Genomic DNA, 17,832 nt, shown 5'->3' with positions numbered 1-17,832 from the left:
TGTGTTGTTTTTGGTTTGTTTAATGGGTTTTTTTTTGGGGGGGGGGGGGAGTTGGTTGTTGGGTTTGTTGGATTTTATTTTTTTTTTTACCTATAAAACCACAACAAAAAACAGAAGAACCCAAACAACCAAGCAGCACCCCGTGCTGTCTATGAAATAGAGAAGCCTGCACTCAAACCCTAGACACATCCCATCTACGCAAACCCTGGCGTTTCCCTGGGCATTCTCTGCCCAGCATAGGCCTTGGGAAACTCAGGGCCACCCTGTTCATTTGGAGGGACCCTGGGAGACTCTCAGTGCCAGGAAGGCAGCAAACAGGCCACCAAGCTCCCAGCTGCCTCGCCAAGGTCGTGAGCTGCAGAAGCCCTTGCAAGTCTCATCACCCAGCAGAGAGCCACAGACAGGCTACAGCTTTCCTTTAGAGGTTTAGGTAAAATGATTACACATTACCTAAAAAGAAGGGAGGCTTGCAAACATGTCAGAGACAAGATGAAGTTTCTGTAATTTATATTTCTAAGGTCTACATCCGCTAAATCTATCTGCTGCATGTCAAAATACTCGTTCATTCCACTTCACTGCTTTCTTCAATTCTGTTAAAAATGCCTCTGGCCACGTTTAATTACCAGGATACTTACATTCTTCATTTTCATGCCTAAATGTATACATTAAGGGTCAAATCCTGAATGAAATCAGTGACACAATCTAGGCAAAGATAGCAGGATTTGGTACTGACATGCACTAGTAATGCGAGGAAAACAATTACTTCTGAGAACCTTTGTAGTTTTGGAGCTATTTTTAGAGCATAAGATTCCTACAGCTTTTGAAGAATTCACAACTATGACCACAAATAATATTTTCCATTCCAACTGCAGCAACGCAAAAAAAAAAAAAAAAAAAAAAAAAAAAAAAAGTAGACATCTGTCTTCTTGCATTTGCTATCTTGGCTCTGCAATGGTTAAAAGGTCCCCACAGCTGTGCTGGCATCATCGATTAGGGTGAACAAGGAAACAACAGAAAAATAAAGCCACCTTAATTTCAAGCTCCATTAGAACTGAAGAACTTGGGGAGGGAGAAATCAATGTTTGGCAAATGGGAAAGGACAAAATCTACAAAAGGAAAAATGCATTTTCAGGCTAAGCTAATGAAAACAATGGATGGTGAACAGCACTTGAGGTTGCCCCTTTAAGATTGTGTCAGCATTTCCATTTATAAACTCTGATTTTAGTTACACTCTAGTAGATTACCACAGGCTTTGGTATTATTCTAGCAGATACCACAAAGTGCATCACAAATGGTAATATAAAATAACAGTAAGAGCTCACTGGTTGAATAATGCACCCTTTCGGTACCTAATGTCAGAGTAAGCATTTTTAAATTATTGAGTCATACACATACATACACACAAACAGAACATAATGTTGGGGTGAGCATCACGGGACCCAGATTCTACAACACTAAAACAGAAGTCAAAGCTACCTTTGATGCAAAGCCTGTTTATGTTTCTCTGAAAAAAATTGGAAATATCCTATATACTTAATTTCGGTCTGCCTCAGTTGCTACTTGGACAGATTTCAGTCTAACCTTCTGCCCTCATTTAGATAAAAGCTCTTATTTCTGTATCTAGACCTCCAGAGAGCTACTCAGTCAATACTCTGAACATCCACATCCAGAAATCAAAACCAAATCCTGGTAAGCAACCTTTAATTTCAGATCTGCCTAGATCAAAAGGCCGAGGTGAAACGGTTGTACAAATGAGGTAACTCAACAACATTTTCCTTCAGTATAATGGAGCCAGGATTTCACCTCAAACTTTCTAAGCAGATAAGCAGTGTACACAAGGAGCGCTCATGTCCATTTCCAGAACTCATTTCACAGATCTGCACAGAGCTGAACCAAGCCTTAAAAGCAAGAGCAACACCACTTCTTAAAATTATCATGACTTTGGGCTTAGACATTTCAAAACAAGCATGCAGAGGAGCTAAATCTAAGTATCAAGCCATCACATTCAAAACACAAAGCACACAGTAAAGCGTAACATACACGGTAATCAAACTATCTTAGTAGGTGTGAATCAGGCCTTGATCCTGCAACTGACCCCTACCAGGTACCCCAAACAAGTCTACCAGAGCAGCAAACCTCTCTCCAACATCCATACATAAACCAAACAGCACACGTGTAAAGGCCAGGTCCTAGCTCCCATGTTATGACAGTGCAGCCTTCCCATACACTCCTAGTAATTCCTCCTCTCTCGCTGCCATTACCCAGAGGTCTGCTACAAGAGTGTTCACTAGAAGGGGACATCACAGTTTGCACCTGTGGAAGAGTGAAGAAATACCTTTTCTGAACAGAATGTCAATATTATGTTTATACACATATACCCCATCTTTGGGATACCAGCTTGCATGGTCAACCCTTACCTGGGATTTTTAAAAGCCACAAAGAAACAAAAAACCCAACATGCATTTATGTGCTAAATATGGCATCAAGAACATCAAGAATCACTTGACTACCGTATTCGACTTTGAAAAGATTTTGCCAAAATAGGTCTTTTCGACAAATACAGAAAATCTTGATCTTTATAAATTCTTGACATAGGAATTATGAACTTGATTAGCTGCAAGAAGTGTTTGTTGTGTTCAATGCAATTTAAAAACACAATCTTTGAAATGAGAAAGGAAAAACACAAATTCCTATAATTTAATGGCAAGCCTAGAATCTTTTTCATCATCTTCCCGGCCTACTGCTCCAGTGGGAGACATTTCCTGGACTCACAACCCTTTTATGTACAAGTAATCTACATTTTACAACTGATAAATAATTCAGATAATTAATTGAGCTGCAATTTGGTGCACTCCCTTTCAGTCAGCACTATGGAGTACCATTTAAAAGTGTTTCTGTACAGAAAGTCTCTCTTGGTTGTTAACCCAAGCTAAGGCTTCTACTAAGGTGAATTCCTAGATTCTTTTAACACTTTCTGAATGTCTCACATCAGCGTCCTGGGACTTCATGCCCTAGGATGCTCCCCTCTGATTTTTCTTGCTGTGTTTTACTCTCTATATAACAGACAGGGTATTTCCTGGAATCTTCCTTCTGCTGTGCTGACTGCCACCATTTAAGAAATTATATCTAGCATATCTCTCTGCTACCCACATATGGGCTGCTAGAATAGACGGCAATGAAGGAAGGAACAGAGACAGTAAGTAAATACTTCAGGTAAGAAGGCCAGAGAAGCTCAAGCAAAGCTCAAGCTCAGAGAAATCACTGGGTACAAAGGAACAATGTGGGAGCACATGATAAGAAGCCTAAGGAGTAATTTCATGCCATAAAAGCTTTGATAGAATTCAAAAGCAAGCAGAACCCAAAAATTCATACAATAAAATTTTAATCATATTTGTGACCTTCACGTAAGCAGTCAAAGGCCAAGCATTACATCTATGCCTCCGTCACAGGTGCCCATATTCACCTCCAGAGGCACCAGCTTCTCCTGCGCTGTGGCGTACGTAGGTTGTACCAATGCAGAGTACCACTACAGCTTTACAGTGCGGAAGAGTGCACAGACTTGTAGTTTCAGGTGCTTACCTAGATAAAGTTTCAGCCTCTCAATCAAATGATGCTATACAGTATTTATGAACTGACAACACTACCTGCTGAAACTGAAGCTTGAGGGGTACCACACACACAAGAATAACTAAAGTGTTAAAGAATCTACAAACAACAAGATGTTTCAGACAGGATTTATGGCTAAATAAATTTCCTGCCACCTGCACAGGCTTGTGAGTATGTGTGTCAAGCATCAGGAAAAGATGGGACTGAGAAAGGACAGCTGAGCCTACAATACTGACAGTAAACTGTGAACCAAGTTAATTAAGTACTTGGGAAGAAGTTTTTGTTGGTTAAGAAAAAGAGTAGGGATAATGCTAGAAAGTACAGGCTGCAAGCTTGATGCAGAACACAACAGCCCTTCCCAACTGACAGAATTAAAGCCTACCAGTATGTCTGTGTAAATACTGAGCAACGGCAGACATACAGTGAAGTCCTGTAAAACAATAAATGAGATCCACACTGACTTCCAGGATACAACAGAAGCATCTTATGGAGAGGGAATTCTACACAGTGTAAAGTGATAGCTGCATCTGAACAGAAATAAACACAAGCCTGAAGAAGCTTTACAAAACTAATTAGCTAGGAAGAACAAAAACAATTCCCAACAATCATCAGAAAGTATAAGAAAAAGTAACAAGCGAAAGAAGCTTTTGTAGCACATCTTTAAAGCATCAAATAATTTTAAGACCTACTTCGTTAACAAAGATAATCAGAAGACAACAGTGTATAACATGAAGGTCCTCTTGTGTTAACTAACAACAAAAACTTAATGAAAGCTACTCTGAAAGGCCACGATCTTGTTGATGACTGCATACCAGAACCTAGAGATGAGTGCAGTGACTTGTCCATACACTAGGAAAGTTACTTTCAGATAACAGACCATTGTCCATCAGCCAGGCAGCTTGAGATTTGCCTGCAAATATCTTCAGACACAGCAGAGGATGATGTTCTGCAAAACATAAAAATCCCTGCACCTGTTAACTGCAAAACAAATGGGGACAAAACATTTAAATCTGACATTTCACTCATGCGCCTGCAAGATGATCTGAAATGGAGCACCTTGCCATGCTTCCTACTGCAAACCAGTTTTAACTAATTTACTGTGAATGTTTTCTGCACATGGCCTGCAAAAAAATTTAAGATTCAAAGCACACATGTATTAGGCCTCAGACATAAGTAGTTAGATTTAAATTAAAGTGATCACTCATTAAATCACCAGTGTTAATCATGATTCAAAACAGCAAGCAGGGAACTTTGATTTAAATGATTGATTTCCATCCCATTTTTCATTTGTACTTTCTAGCTGCTTTCCTAAAGGACAGGCTGAATCTCATTGGCCGATTTGGCCATTTAAACACATTGATTTACAATTAACTACTGGTTTTATGCTAAATTTTAAGCTTCTCCTAAAGAAGAGGATACAATTATATTTATATATATTCACAATATAAACTTATTTTAAAAGCACAGTATCTATTCAGAGTCTTAAACATTTTTTTATTAGGCTTGAAAACAATGAATGAGAAAGGTATTTACTAGATGAGGCTTACACAGGCTCTTACACATGTATTTTGCATCAAGCTCTACTTGGATGAACTAGAGTCCTATGAGAAATAGGCCCTATAAAAATGTTTAGTCAATTAAAATGCCTTATATAAAATAAAAAGTATCCAGCTTCTATTTCAAAATGTTTGCATTTCAAATTGTCTCTATAAGACCAAAGAAATCATTAACTTCAGTAGCAAAAGACAGATTGAAAATGATGGACAGACACAGAGGTATTTCAGCACCTCAACATGCTAACAGACCAATAGTGAACGAACTCTGAAGAACGCCTTTGCAAGGTAAGTACCCATTTCCCACAGAAATCAACTGGAATTAATCAATGGGTCTCAGACACCAAATTTGTTTAAGAACAGCTGAAAAAAATCTCTTGATTTCAGGTGGTAAGAGTTAAAAAATCTCCTCCCACATCCTTCAAGCTTTTCCAATTAAGAAATCTCATCTGTCACTTTTTAAGCTCAAAAAAATAAAAATGCTTATTTTTATTTAAATAATTTTAATAGTTTATAGCAAGCTTAGTCCATAATGTCAACTGCAATTAATTCAAACTTAAACGCTTTGTTTTTTAAAGAAATAAATGCATTCTGATGAAAAACGTTCAAATATTAACATGAATCACAAACAATATACTGTAGATGGAAAAATACACTGAGAAGACCACCAGAATATACCAGAATCAAATGGTAAGATCTTGAGATCTGGAATAATTAAGAAAGAAGAAAGCCTTCACATTTTGGTTAGGTAACCAGTAAAACCAAGTAAAATGCAAGTACTACACAATCCTATCCAATTTTTCACATGCCACAAATCTCAGATCCAGAGTCAAAAAGCTCCATTGCTTCTGGGCTTGAGAACATACCATTAGTTTTAAAGAAGAAAGGAAAACCACCAGAAATCAAAGAATTAACAGCAATAGTAAACCTAAAGACAAAAAGTAGAGTTCTTGAAACAAAAAAATCTAGATAGAATGAGGTCAAGGAAGACACGTGGCAAGTTTAACATCACCAATTAGAAATATAACATCAGAAATTGGAACAAAGGAATAACACGACAAAAGACAGAAAGCAAACAATACCAATGTTTTAGAGCTCTCACTCTATGATGATGCAATAGATAAAGTCGCCACATTTTTAGTGAAAAAGAGGGAAAAAATCATCTGGGAAAGATAAGAGAAGATAGCCAAATACACTGGGAATTGCCAGAAGGTGAAGAGGTGCAAATGCACAAGAAATCCCACCTTTGAGAAACCTGTCAGATGCTCCGAGCAGTCAGCTCTCACACAGGCACAGCTGCCCCTCTGTATTCCCAGCCCAAGGACTGAAGGCAGCCCCAGCACACAGGACTACTGCCCACACTGAGAGGAGGAAACCTCTCACCACAGGGCTGGGGCACCCACACAGCCTGTGGGCCTTAGAGAATAGGGGATTAAGTAAATCTGCCTGAAGATGGGAGACCACAGGGCACCTAACACTAGAATGAGACTAGACTAAGGGCCTGTCCACAAAAAATTGGACAAGCACCCAAAAGCTTAAACAAAACATACCATTAGATCAAATGGGGTAACTTCACACACCTCCCCTTCCCTCCCTTTCCCTTTGGAAGTAAAGTAGTTTAGGGCACACTATTTCTACAAAAAAGAAGAGCTTGCAAATCTTTTGACCCTCCTGACTTAGCCATCTGCCAGTAAAGAGAGAGACTATAAGCTTCAAAATGATTAACCAGTAATTCAAACTGTTATCTTCAATGCAATCCACAACATCAATTCCATAACCAGCTCTTAACATAGTAACAAATACCACAGATTTCTTCATCATGAAGATATTCTACAAGAGCAGGCAACTATCACAAAGCAAAAATAGATGGGTCACATTAATTTCTAGGACACCTGGGGAAATATGTACAGGAAAATTTAAAAGATTAAATCTGTGGTAAAAACATGAAATACAGAGTCTACCATCAAGACAAGGCTATGATATTTGAGTTACAATGAAGATAAAGCTACTCACCTCTTTTGCACATTGACTTAAATGCCCCCTATTCCAACACCTCAAAATTGCAAGTGGTTCCACATGTGTTTTTCCAATCAGACATAAAGATCTCAGAACTATGAGGGAGAGGTATCCCTGTGCAATTTAGGCTTACAAATCCAACAAAGACAGGTCCGCAAAGGCAGTAAGTACATACCTAGTTCCTCTTGACTTCAGCAAGAGTTTGGAACTTGAAGTACTTCTGCTGCTCTGGTACTTAATGCTACTTCTGATGGCTAACTGAAACATCTTTCATCACTGAAGGCATCATCTTTCCTCTGTACTTTCTCTAGCCAGTGAATCAAACACTGTGCAAGACTATTTCCACCGTGGCCTTTGAAGAACTTTGAACCACAAGGCAGGAAGGGCAGTTACAAGGGCAGTGTAACTGACATGTCAGAAGTGTTCTTACCTGGATGTCTGTGTCCTTCACAGGCTCAAGAGGCTCAAATGTAGTGGCTGCACTTAGACTCTCTAGACGCTGTGAAATGTGAGATATATCAAGCCCTCCAGACCCAAGAAGAACAGACCTATAAGGAAGAAATTGTAGAGGTATGAAATTAGTATTGAACAGACAGAACTCTAAACCAAAATTCATTGCCAATATTTAGGCCAGCAGTCACATACAGACAGTGCTCTGAGCTGTGTTATGAAAACTGCACAAAAACCAAGCTTTGAATGGCCCTATGTGTATATGTAACCACCTCAGCCCTGCTGAACTCTTTTGCTGTTCCACTGCAGTACTGCATAGCTGCCAAGTCCTTCCAGATAGAAAAATTCTATAGCGTGTTGGTAAATGTCTTCAGCAGCAGCCAGAACAAGGTACTGCACTTTCTGGCTTTAGTGCCTGAAATCAGGAATGGTAGCTCCTCAGATAAATCTTTCAATTGCTACTTTTTTTTATAAGTAGGAGAAAGGGGGGGGGGGAGAAACACACCCCCCAGCTTTGCAGTCATTCTGTTCTCTGGGGGCATGTCCTCCTGGCAAGACTCCCCACACATTATTAGAAACAAGACCCATGAACACCTTCTACCCTCCATGCAGTTTCCAGTGCCGGTGCTCTGTACTTACGCCTTAACCTCTGCAGTCTCCTGGGAAGTGCGGGTCAGTGTGCGGGAACGCAGGCGCTCCCCAGCCTGCTGGATCTCCTGCAGGTTGCGCTCTACATGAGGGAGCTCGGAGATACCTTCTGTCTCCACTGCAAGTTGTTCTGCCTGCTGGAGAAGCTCTCCAAAGCCTTCAGTATCCATCTCAGTTGCAGGTTTCACTCAAGACACAAAGAAACCTTCAGAAAAAGAGAGAAAAATTCTTGGTCAGCTATGAACAGTTCCGATACCTACAGGGACAGAGGCAGACCGGCAAGAGCGGGTCTTCCAGAACAGGATATTCCCCTGCCCATCCTTCCCAAGCACTAAATATCAAGGAAATACTTTCAAGTGGTCTCAGAGAGCTTTGTCTTTCAGGCCTATGTTCTTAAGGCAGTTCTATGGACCTGTGAGAAGATGCAGATGCCATACAACAGTTCATATATTGCCTTGATACAAAGGTGAGCGAAAGCAGGGAAGTTTCTGTGAAGAATTTGGTGTTGACTTAGCTATAAACTACTTGTATTCACATATATCTAAGTAGTTTGGGTAGTTGGACTCAATGATCCTTACGGGTCCCTTCCAACTCAAGGTATTCTACGATTCTATATTTTTATATATTCTAAGTGGAGATACATGCATAGGTATATTTTTATATATGAGGGCTGAAAACACACATAAACATGGTGTTAAATTAACAGCAAGAGACGAGCATATATGTGTACATAGACAGCCATAACTAGCCATCTATTAAAATGTGTCAATCCATCAGTAAACTGCCAAAGTCAAAAGAAGTAAGTACATGTGGTTCCAATGTAAAAGATGCATCTAACTTTGATGAATGCAGAATGTTTCACCAGTGTTTGTGAGAATTGCTTGCAGAGACCAAATGAGAGTTAAAGAAACTACACAGCATAAGGCAAGGGCTGTAAGAGATGAGGTCGTTAGTGCATCATACAATTCCAAATTTAGAATGGAGCCTGTTATTTGTACAGAACGGACAAAAATGGACGTGCTTGGGATCAGCCTGGAAAAACAACATGTATCTGCAATAGTGTCCACATTAATTAAATATGAAACCCAAACCCTCAACTTTACACACCAAATCCATGATTTGCAGCTGTATCAGCTACATACTATGAGCACCTCGCATCTTTGTAAAGCCACAGAAGATCTTAGAACTCTAGTCTTGCTGAATGGTGCTACAGACATGGGAATCTCCAGTACAATCTCTCATAACATTTACTCCCTAACCCAAAGTGTCTAGGATCAAATAAGACAAACCAGATCACAAGCTTTAACTCCAGCTCAAAAGTAAAATCAATGGAGACTATCTGGTTCAAGGGAGCCCACCAAGAAGAAAACAGGGCATTTCCACAGACCAAAAATAGCCTGCAGTTCAAGTATTTCTTGGCACCCCTCAACCACAGCAAAGCAATTTAATAGTATAATTCTAATATTCCTCACATTCTCAGTCTCACCACCATTCCCAATCACAACTAGCAGTGCAATAGCACTGCTTGTGTCTGTCTGGACAAGTGATTTAAAAGCACTGCGTGATGATTCATTCAGACATATGCAATTAGAGAAACTGATCCCTACTGCCTGGGTGCCAGGACAAACTCTAACAGCCGGCATCCAGGAATGGAGAATTTCACAAGCACTCCCCACCCACTTCTGGATAGCTGGGAGCTACTGGGGGAGGCAGCATATTTGCACTGACTTGTTAATCAGGTGAGATAGCAGAGACTAGATTTGTTTGAACAGATTCACATGTCACTGAGATTGGGGGAATGAGGAGGGGAGGTGGTGGAAATAAGCAGTTTCATGCCCTGCAATGCAGTACAGAACATCTTTCCAGTGTGTACTTGCAGTAACTCCGGTGCACCCCTGCCAGAAGCAGTCTCTGTTGGCAGACACCGACCAGAACAGCCACACTCCCGTACAGTTAAGAACTGATCAGATCCTCCGGGAGCAGCAACTGCAAGAACAGCACAGAATTCAGCTTGATTTGATCCGATCTGGTCTACTTCCTCTTTTCATTACCAACAAGATTAAAAGCCAAGAGCATAAGAAGGCGCTAACTTCTCAGAACACTGAAACCAAAAGCATGGAGAATCAGTGCACTATAAAACTGCTCCCAAACCTGCACTTTTCAGCCGCTGTCTCCACATCAATACCATATAAGGTCTGTCCCATAAATATGCCAAGGTAGGACAATTGCAACAACTCCGAGACTGAATTAAATTCAGCAAATACAGAATAAACTAGTTATTTTGGAAAAAATTAAACTACCTGTGATTATAACCAAGCACTGGAAATGACAGCTCAAAACTTATCTAGAGAGCCAGCACTAAACTGCTTTTTCTAAGCAACAGAATTCAAATATTTAGACTAACAACACGAACAACTTTGTCTCCACCCTGACAGAATTTACTGCATTCAAGAGACTGCAGTCTGACTCTTAATGCTGCTGTGCAAGATGGAAACTGCTACCACAGTAACAAGCAGAACGATGGCAGATTTTCATGTCTGGCTGGGGAAAGAGCAACAACTGACACCTAAGGAAAATAAAATACATCAGAAATTAAACTAACTTATTTGAAATCAGATCGACCTTGGGCTAAAAGCCAGAACTGAAAAGGCTCTTCTGTAAAACAACTTTGATGACTTATCAATAGGAGCTGCTGCATTAGACTATTATTCCATTAAACACCAGTTTAATGTTTCCCCAACATTTAAAACCACAAATAAACACTATATATTGTACGAGTTGACTGGATTTAAGCCAAAAAGAAACTAGAAAAGATGATGACAGGTTTCTAAATTCTATTCAGGTTATAAACGATGACCTAAGAAACCCTAAAAGCTCCTCAAGAGGAGTACAATGGTATCTAATGAAGAACACTGTAGCTATTATATTCCAAATATGGCCACGATGAACATTTTACTGTACTAGCTTCAGAAAGATGCAAAGCTGAAATACTCCAATGCCCATGCAAGCGTCTGTTGTATTTCCCATACTAAGAGGTTTTGTGTCTAATTAATTAAATTTGAGAACCAGACTAAAAAATTCAGATTTTTCCAGTGCTTTGAAAAAAAACAGAAAGGAGGAAGACTACACATGGGAGAAGGAAAGCCTCACCCACTACATTCAAAATAGCAGATGGATCAATACAGTTCCGCAAGTTACAAAGAGATTCCTCAAAATAGGCATTGAAGAGGAAGAAATCCATCGTCACCCTCTCACAGAGGCTCCCACTCCAGAGCGCTCAAGAAACCAAGCCTGACAAGCTTCTTTTGGAAGGAAGACACAAGGGCACACTAGTAAGAGAAAGTGGCCAATTCTTCACTTGCTGCAGTCAACCTCTGAGCAAAAGTGCTTTTTCCAAGCTCAGGCTGCTACAGATAGTGTAGCAGCTTCTGTCTACGAAGCTAAACACGAATAAGTAAAAGGCCCATTCTGCAGGTCTGGGGAATTTTGTATGAACAGCAGCAATAATATCTAGCTCTTGCACAGCACTTCGCATAAGCAGACATCCAGACATTTCAGAGAGGAAGTCAGCAACATGATCCCCATGTTACAGACCAGGGAACTAATTAAGAAATGCAGAGATAGAAATCAAAGAACAGGTGAAGAAAAGTTTGTTTGTTTTTAAAGGAAAGCACAATGACATTTATAGGATATTAGTCAGACACTGAAATAAATTGCTTCCTAAGAATGCAGACTGGAGCTTTTTACAAGTAAGACAGGCATAAAGAAGAAATGGTGTAGGCCTACTGACCCCTCACCAAGAGCAGACACACATCATTGGGGTCAACTCTTGTAGTCTCTTCCTGCCTTATTTTTCCAAGTTCCACAAGTGGAAGTGACCAAGTACAACCCAAATAGCTACTGCACATTTACATGCTAGAAGGTGCACAAAAATAAATGTTTAATCAAACCTAGCAAAGCGAAAACTTCCATACCCTAGCTACACTCAAAACACAAAATCAGGATATATAGCCAGCTTAAAAACAAGTACCTAAAAGCTTCAAGCTATACTTGGCACTCCATCTGGTACAACAGGCCGTTCCCCCAGCAACAAAAGGCTGATGCAGGAAAACCCTGAATAGGCCATACAACAATCTTCCAAACTTATTATTCCTTCTACCACCCACCAATTAATCCTCCCCTGCTTCCCACAATGACATTCAGTCCTGTATGTTTTGTTCTTCCTCTCATCCATAGGTAGACATGGAGTAGTCCAATCTTTTCATGATCTCAAAGAGCTCTTGCAGTACATATGTTGAACAAAAATGCTTTTTCAAAGTTTTAAAGGCAATAAAGTTCAATTATTTGCTCACGCACTGCAAGAAAGGACAATCAGGGGCACACAACTCTTCTCTGTCCTGTTCATTGTTTAACCTGGAACCAAACAGTAGGCACTTAAAACTATTTTTTCCAATATACACCATCATGCATTTGTCAATACTGCCTTTTATCTGCCATCTGACTTTGAAGTTCCTCACACTGGTCTCAAGTCCCCGATGTCCTGAATAACTGACTCAGCTGGCATTTTTGCTATCTTACCACTCTCCCTCTTTTCCAAACACTTAGAACTTATTTTAAGCACCTGAATCTCACCCGACTCAACAGGGCAGTAACTTTCACAGGGTGGCAAACTGACACTCATTAAATAGAGCATTTAGTTTGGTATTTGAAACTCCTTACATGAAAACCCAGATCCTCCTCCGCCCCAACTGAATTTCCTGTGATACTATCACTACAGGAACATTATGGATTTAGATGACAGAATCACACATATCCTCCAAGCAATTTCTAAGCTTTTCCTATTTGTAAGCCCCTAGGAGTTTTCCCAAGGAGTAAGAAAACTTTTAGATACATAAGCAAACAGCAGTAAAGCACGCAGGAACCGGCTTTTCTTTGTCACCCTCACCTTAGTTCTCCATGACCTAAATACTGTCCCTTAAGACAACATGACCAAATTGAGGAGGAGGGAAGCAGCCCTTGTTTGCACTTGGACTTCAATTCAACCCCTTCCACTCGCTGTTAATATATTCTGGTTAAAAATAATGTTGGGACCAGATGGCACTCAGCACACCACAGTAACTGCTAATTAAATACCAATACCCAGTACATCCACAGCTCAAGTTTTAACACAAAGACAGTTCAACATCACATCACAGAAGTTTGGCTGTTGCCTGCAGTTGCGACCAAGAGTAAGTTAACTCTGCACATTTCATTATGATTACAGAAAATCAAAACCACAACATGGAGTGAATCTTGTCTAGGAGGCACTAGCAAACAGCATTCTTCAGATTCAGAAATAGACTTTTTGCATCCAAGATGCTCTGTAGGAAATCCTTGCAGTCAGTTTCACCCCTTCTTGCATGAGAAATTAGCACTATTGTTGGTAGACACCATTTGGGAGCCGAGGGAGAAGGAAAGGGCTAGTCATCATTCTCATTCAAGGACAGTCCGATGGGTCTGCTTTAAGCATGTAAAGACATCTATCCTGTCCTGCATCAAATCTACTGAACTGAAAAACACAAGAGTCCTGAGTATCATATATGGCTTACCTTCAGCATTCAAAAGCCTTCTATATCCTGCCAGACATATCTGAAAGCAATGCTTGGCAACTATGAGATCACATGGGCCTACCAAAACCTGCTGTCAAACAGAGTTCAGCCAGGGACACTGTAGAGAACACCGTGCCTTTCCTGCACTCCCACCATCAGATACCCATCAGCAGGTGCTCTTCCCACAGTCAGGAAACAACCAGTAGCCCCACCATGGCAAGGAATGGCCCCACGTGCAGAACTTGAAACACAGACGCCGAATCACGCACATAGAGACATCCACTCTCCTGACAGCTCCCCATTTAGACAACGAGCTTTTGCTTCCTAAAGCACCAACAAAGCACCATGGCAAAGCTCCCCTTCTGCAGCTGGGCTTTGCACTGCTGAACAGCATAAACTAGCTCGGATGAAGAGACTACAACTCACACTTACAAGGCCTGCCCCGCTGCTTTAACGCGCGTTATTTTTCGGGCAGAGATATACATAAACGCCCGAGGAGCCCCAGAGAGGCACACAGGTAGGCATGCAAGTGCTCCCCACCAGTCACCCGCCGCAGCGGCCCGCACTGGGTCTGAGGAGCTCATCAGGGAGCGCCAGGGGCCGCGCCGCGGCCCGCAGCCGGGTCGCACCCTGCCTGAGGCAGCCGCCTCCCTGAGGGTGCTCTCCTCAGGGAAGGCCCCGCCGGAGTACCCCACCACAGGGCCCGCCCGGCAACCAAACAGGGAGCCTGGGGCGAGGGGAAGCTGCCGACGGCTCAGAAAGCGTTGGGAAGCAGGCCAGAAGCCCGCACCACCCACCAAAGGAGGAAGATGAGGCAGGAGGAGAAGCCATGACACGCCCGCAAAGCACCCTCACCTACCTACCACCCTGCTCCGCCGCCGCGCCTGTCGTCCCCGCGCCGCGAGTCCCTATTGGCCGCCCCCACGCCCTCTCCCGCACTCCTATTGGCCGATCTGCCGCGCTTCCCGGCGCCGAGCGCTCCTATTGGCTCATCTGCCGCTCTTCCCCGCCCGCCCGCTCCCGCCCCCTTTCGACAACAACTTTATTGAGGCGCCGGCAGGAGGACACGGCCAGAGCGGGGGGGGGCGGGCGCTGTTTCCGGAGATTGACGGTTCGAGGCTGCCACCCGACTCCCCGCTTCGTGTGCTCGGCGCTGCGCACGCCGCACCGTGGCGAAATCACCCAAAAAAGTACCAGAGAAATGCAAAAAGAAATAAAGCCCATGAGGTTTTCCTCTGTCCTCCCTCTTCCTTCACAGTCACCACTAACTCATGCTGACAAACCCCATCAGAGGGCTGATTCCATTAGAGGTAAAGCGAGGGTAACAAATCAGAATTACAGAATCATCTCGTTTGGAAGAGATCTTGAAGATCATCCTCACAGTGACTGTTCCCAGCTCCACCAGATCCCTGAGTGCTGGGTCAACCCGACTCTTCAACCCCTCCAGGGATGGGGACTCCCCCCCTGCCCTGGGCAGCCCATTTCGACGCCCAACAGCCCCTTCTGCACAGAAATACTTCCCAAGAGCCAGCCTGACCCTGCCCTGGCACAGCTTGAGGCCATTCTCTCTTGTCCTGCTGCTGGTTCCTTGGCTCAAGAGACTCATCCCCCCTCTCTGCACCCTCCTTTCAGGCAGCTGTAGAGGGCCATGAGGTCTCCCCTCAGCCTCCTCTTCTCCAGACTAAACCCCCCCAGTTCCCTCAGCCGCTCTCCATCAGACCTGTGCTCCAGCTTCGTTGCCCTTCTCTGGACACACACAAGTCATTCAGTGGCCTTTTTGTAGTGAGGGGCCCAAAACTGAACCCAGGAATCGAGGTACAGCCTCACCAGTGCTGAGTACAGGGGTAATATATCCCTTCCCTGTCCCTGCTGGCCATGCTAAATTCATCTTGCTTTTCCCTCCTATGGCCAAATATATAAGCAAACAAACCCACAGCCAGCTGATACTCTCTCCATCACCAGTGGAATGGTCTCCTGAAGGTGTATAGGGATACACTGCATTTGATCCCCTCATAGGCACATGCCCATGATAGCAGGGGGGCAAGACATTACACAAGCCTTAAAGACAATATTGCCAATGACCTGGGATTTGTAGGGTAAGATCTGGGAATCAGAATTTCATGGACCCTGATAGTGCACATTCAGCAACCTGCTTGTGTAAGAGGTGATGGATGAACATGATCACTGCTCCGAAACGTCACCTATCAAACCTTCAAAATCCCTCCCTTATAACTGTGAGTCTTCCTTAAGGCTTGTTCTAACAAGCAGCAGCAAGAAGCACATGCCTGCTCCCCTTTGCCCAGCTGTCTCCATATCCCGCTGCCTTTCTCCCCGGTGAAGTTACACCAGCTGTGGAAATCCTTAGCACCACAGTCTGGCTGCAGTGACCCCCTCAGATCCTCTTTTGTGATACTCAGCAAGGGAAATGGATGCAGCACTGAGATTTCCTACAGCCCTTCAAAGCCAAATGGATTTCCCCATTCATTCAGCCTCTATTTCCAAAATTTCACATGTAAAAAGCAGTTCCCAAACCTAAGGCAGCTCTGAACCTTGAGGCAGTGCTGGCACCCCCTAATTGCTAAGTGCCAGGGGGTCATGCCTGCTGGCCCATGAAGCAGCTGCACAGAAATCTGCCCTCACTGGGATGCACTTGGGCAAATTACATCCCCGCCTGCCCCAACATCAAAATCCAGATTTTGCCAAGGGTGTCTCCTTACACACAGGATGACAAGCATCAAAACTTGGCTTTCCTCAAAGGCTCCTGGGGGTTTCTTTTCTTTGCCTCACTAAATACAAGTTTTTTTCAAGCTGTCATAAATCATTTCCTGCCACTTCATTTTTTTCACAGTCGCAGCCATCACTTAGGGCATATAAAAACACCCAAGCTGGCTCTAAAATGTAGCTAGCTGGGGAGCTGCCTGCCTCAATGCCTGGGTCTGCCTGTGCCCCAGGCCCCAGGGCAGGAGCATCTCTAACTTATGGTAGAGATTTAGGACCTTATTAGAGTGCAGGGAGGCCCATAAGCACTTCTGCTATAAATTACAGTCCTGCATGGACTAGCCCAATTCTACCAGTCCTGCTTCAGGTCTCTGAGGATGCAAAAGTGACTCGCAGCCATTCCAGCTCAGATGCCTTCCCCAGGAAAAAAAAAAAAAAAAAAGTGCAAACCCCAAGGTTTTCCCCTCTGAAGTGATTAGTTTGTTCTCCCTGCACCATGACACTCACTGGCTGTTCAGTGGCTGGCTAGTATCACCAAAATATCATCTTTTTCCAATGCTGTGTGCCCGCCTGGCTCCCTGGAGCCTGTGTTCTTTGAAAATCTGTAGTTTTAACTCTTTCTGGTGTATGTAGCACTATATGCTGAGACCTGGCACTTACAAAGTGTATTTTCCATGTGCCACGGGCTGATCAGTGCCCTGGGGTCTGCTGCATTTGGGCTTGCCCCAGGGTGCACAGTTACACCCTCTGTGGACCTTCATCCCAAAACGAGCAGGGGGAAAGCGCTTGTGGCACTGAAGTGTTTGGGGCAGCCACTTAGAGTGGTGGGCTGGTCCCTGGCAGGATGCCCTGGTGAGACAGGCGTGTTGATGGGTTGGGTGTCCTGGTGGGATGAATAACCTGGCAGGATGGGCGTTCTGATCGGATGGATGCCATGGTAGGATGGGGGGCCCGGTGGGATGGGTGGCCTGGTGAGATGAATGTTCTGATGGGATAGGTGTCCTGATGGGATGGCTTGGTGCGATGGTGTCTTGGTACAACGGGTGTCCCGGTGGGGTGGATGCCCCAGTGGGGTGAGCTGTGCCGCCCCAACTCTCCCTGAGACTGCCCAGGCTCCTGCGCAGCTCTCCAGCGGGAGGAGGAGGGTCCTGAGCTGCCCGGAGACAAGTGCTGGTGCTCTCCGGGGCAGGGCGGGGTGTGGGGAGCAGCCTCCTTGCAGGGCAGGTGGCAGGGTCGGTCAGGCACAGCGGGGC

The 17,832-nt window shown here is 43.5% G+C and overlaps 1 protein-coding gene across 3 annotated transcripts in view; it reads right to left on the bottom strand.

Moving 5' to 3' along the window:
- The window catches only part of NUP93 (nucleoporin 93), an 81,160-nt gene extending 66,396 nt beyond the window's left edge, over nt 1-14,764 (bottom strand). The window contains exons 1-3 of one of the 3 annotated variants that reach the window (XM_026856619.1): nt 14,721-14,764; nt 8,265-8,478; nt 7,606-7,723 (exon numbers count right to left, since the gene is read on the bottom strand). In XM_026856619.1, the coding sequence (XP_026712420.1) occupies nt 7,606-7,723; nt 8,265-8,443 (297 nt within the window). In that variant the 5' untranslated portion in view covers nt 8,444-8,478; nt 14,721-14,764. Of the gene's footprint in view, nt 1-7,605; nt 7,724-8,264; nt 8,479-14,658 lie in introns of all 3 variants that reach the window. The other 2 variants (XM_026856618.1, XM_026856620.1) reach the window with 2 other exon arrangements.
- Between the last annotated feature and the right edge of the window lie 3,068 nt (nt 14,765-17,832).

This window comes from Athene cunicularia (assembly GCF_003259725.1).
Source record: "Athene cunicularia isolate RWA chromosome 11 unlocalized genomic scaffold, athCun1 chr11_part1, whole genome shotgun sequence".
NCBI classification, from domain to species: domain Eukaryota; kingdom Metazoa; phylum Chordata; class Aves; order Strigiformes; family Strigidae; genus Athene; species Athene cunicularia.
This window is presented reverse-complemented; position numbering and strand designations above follow the sequence as displayed.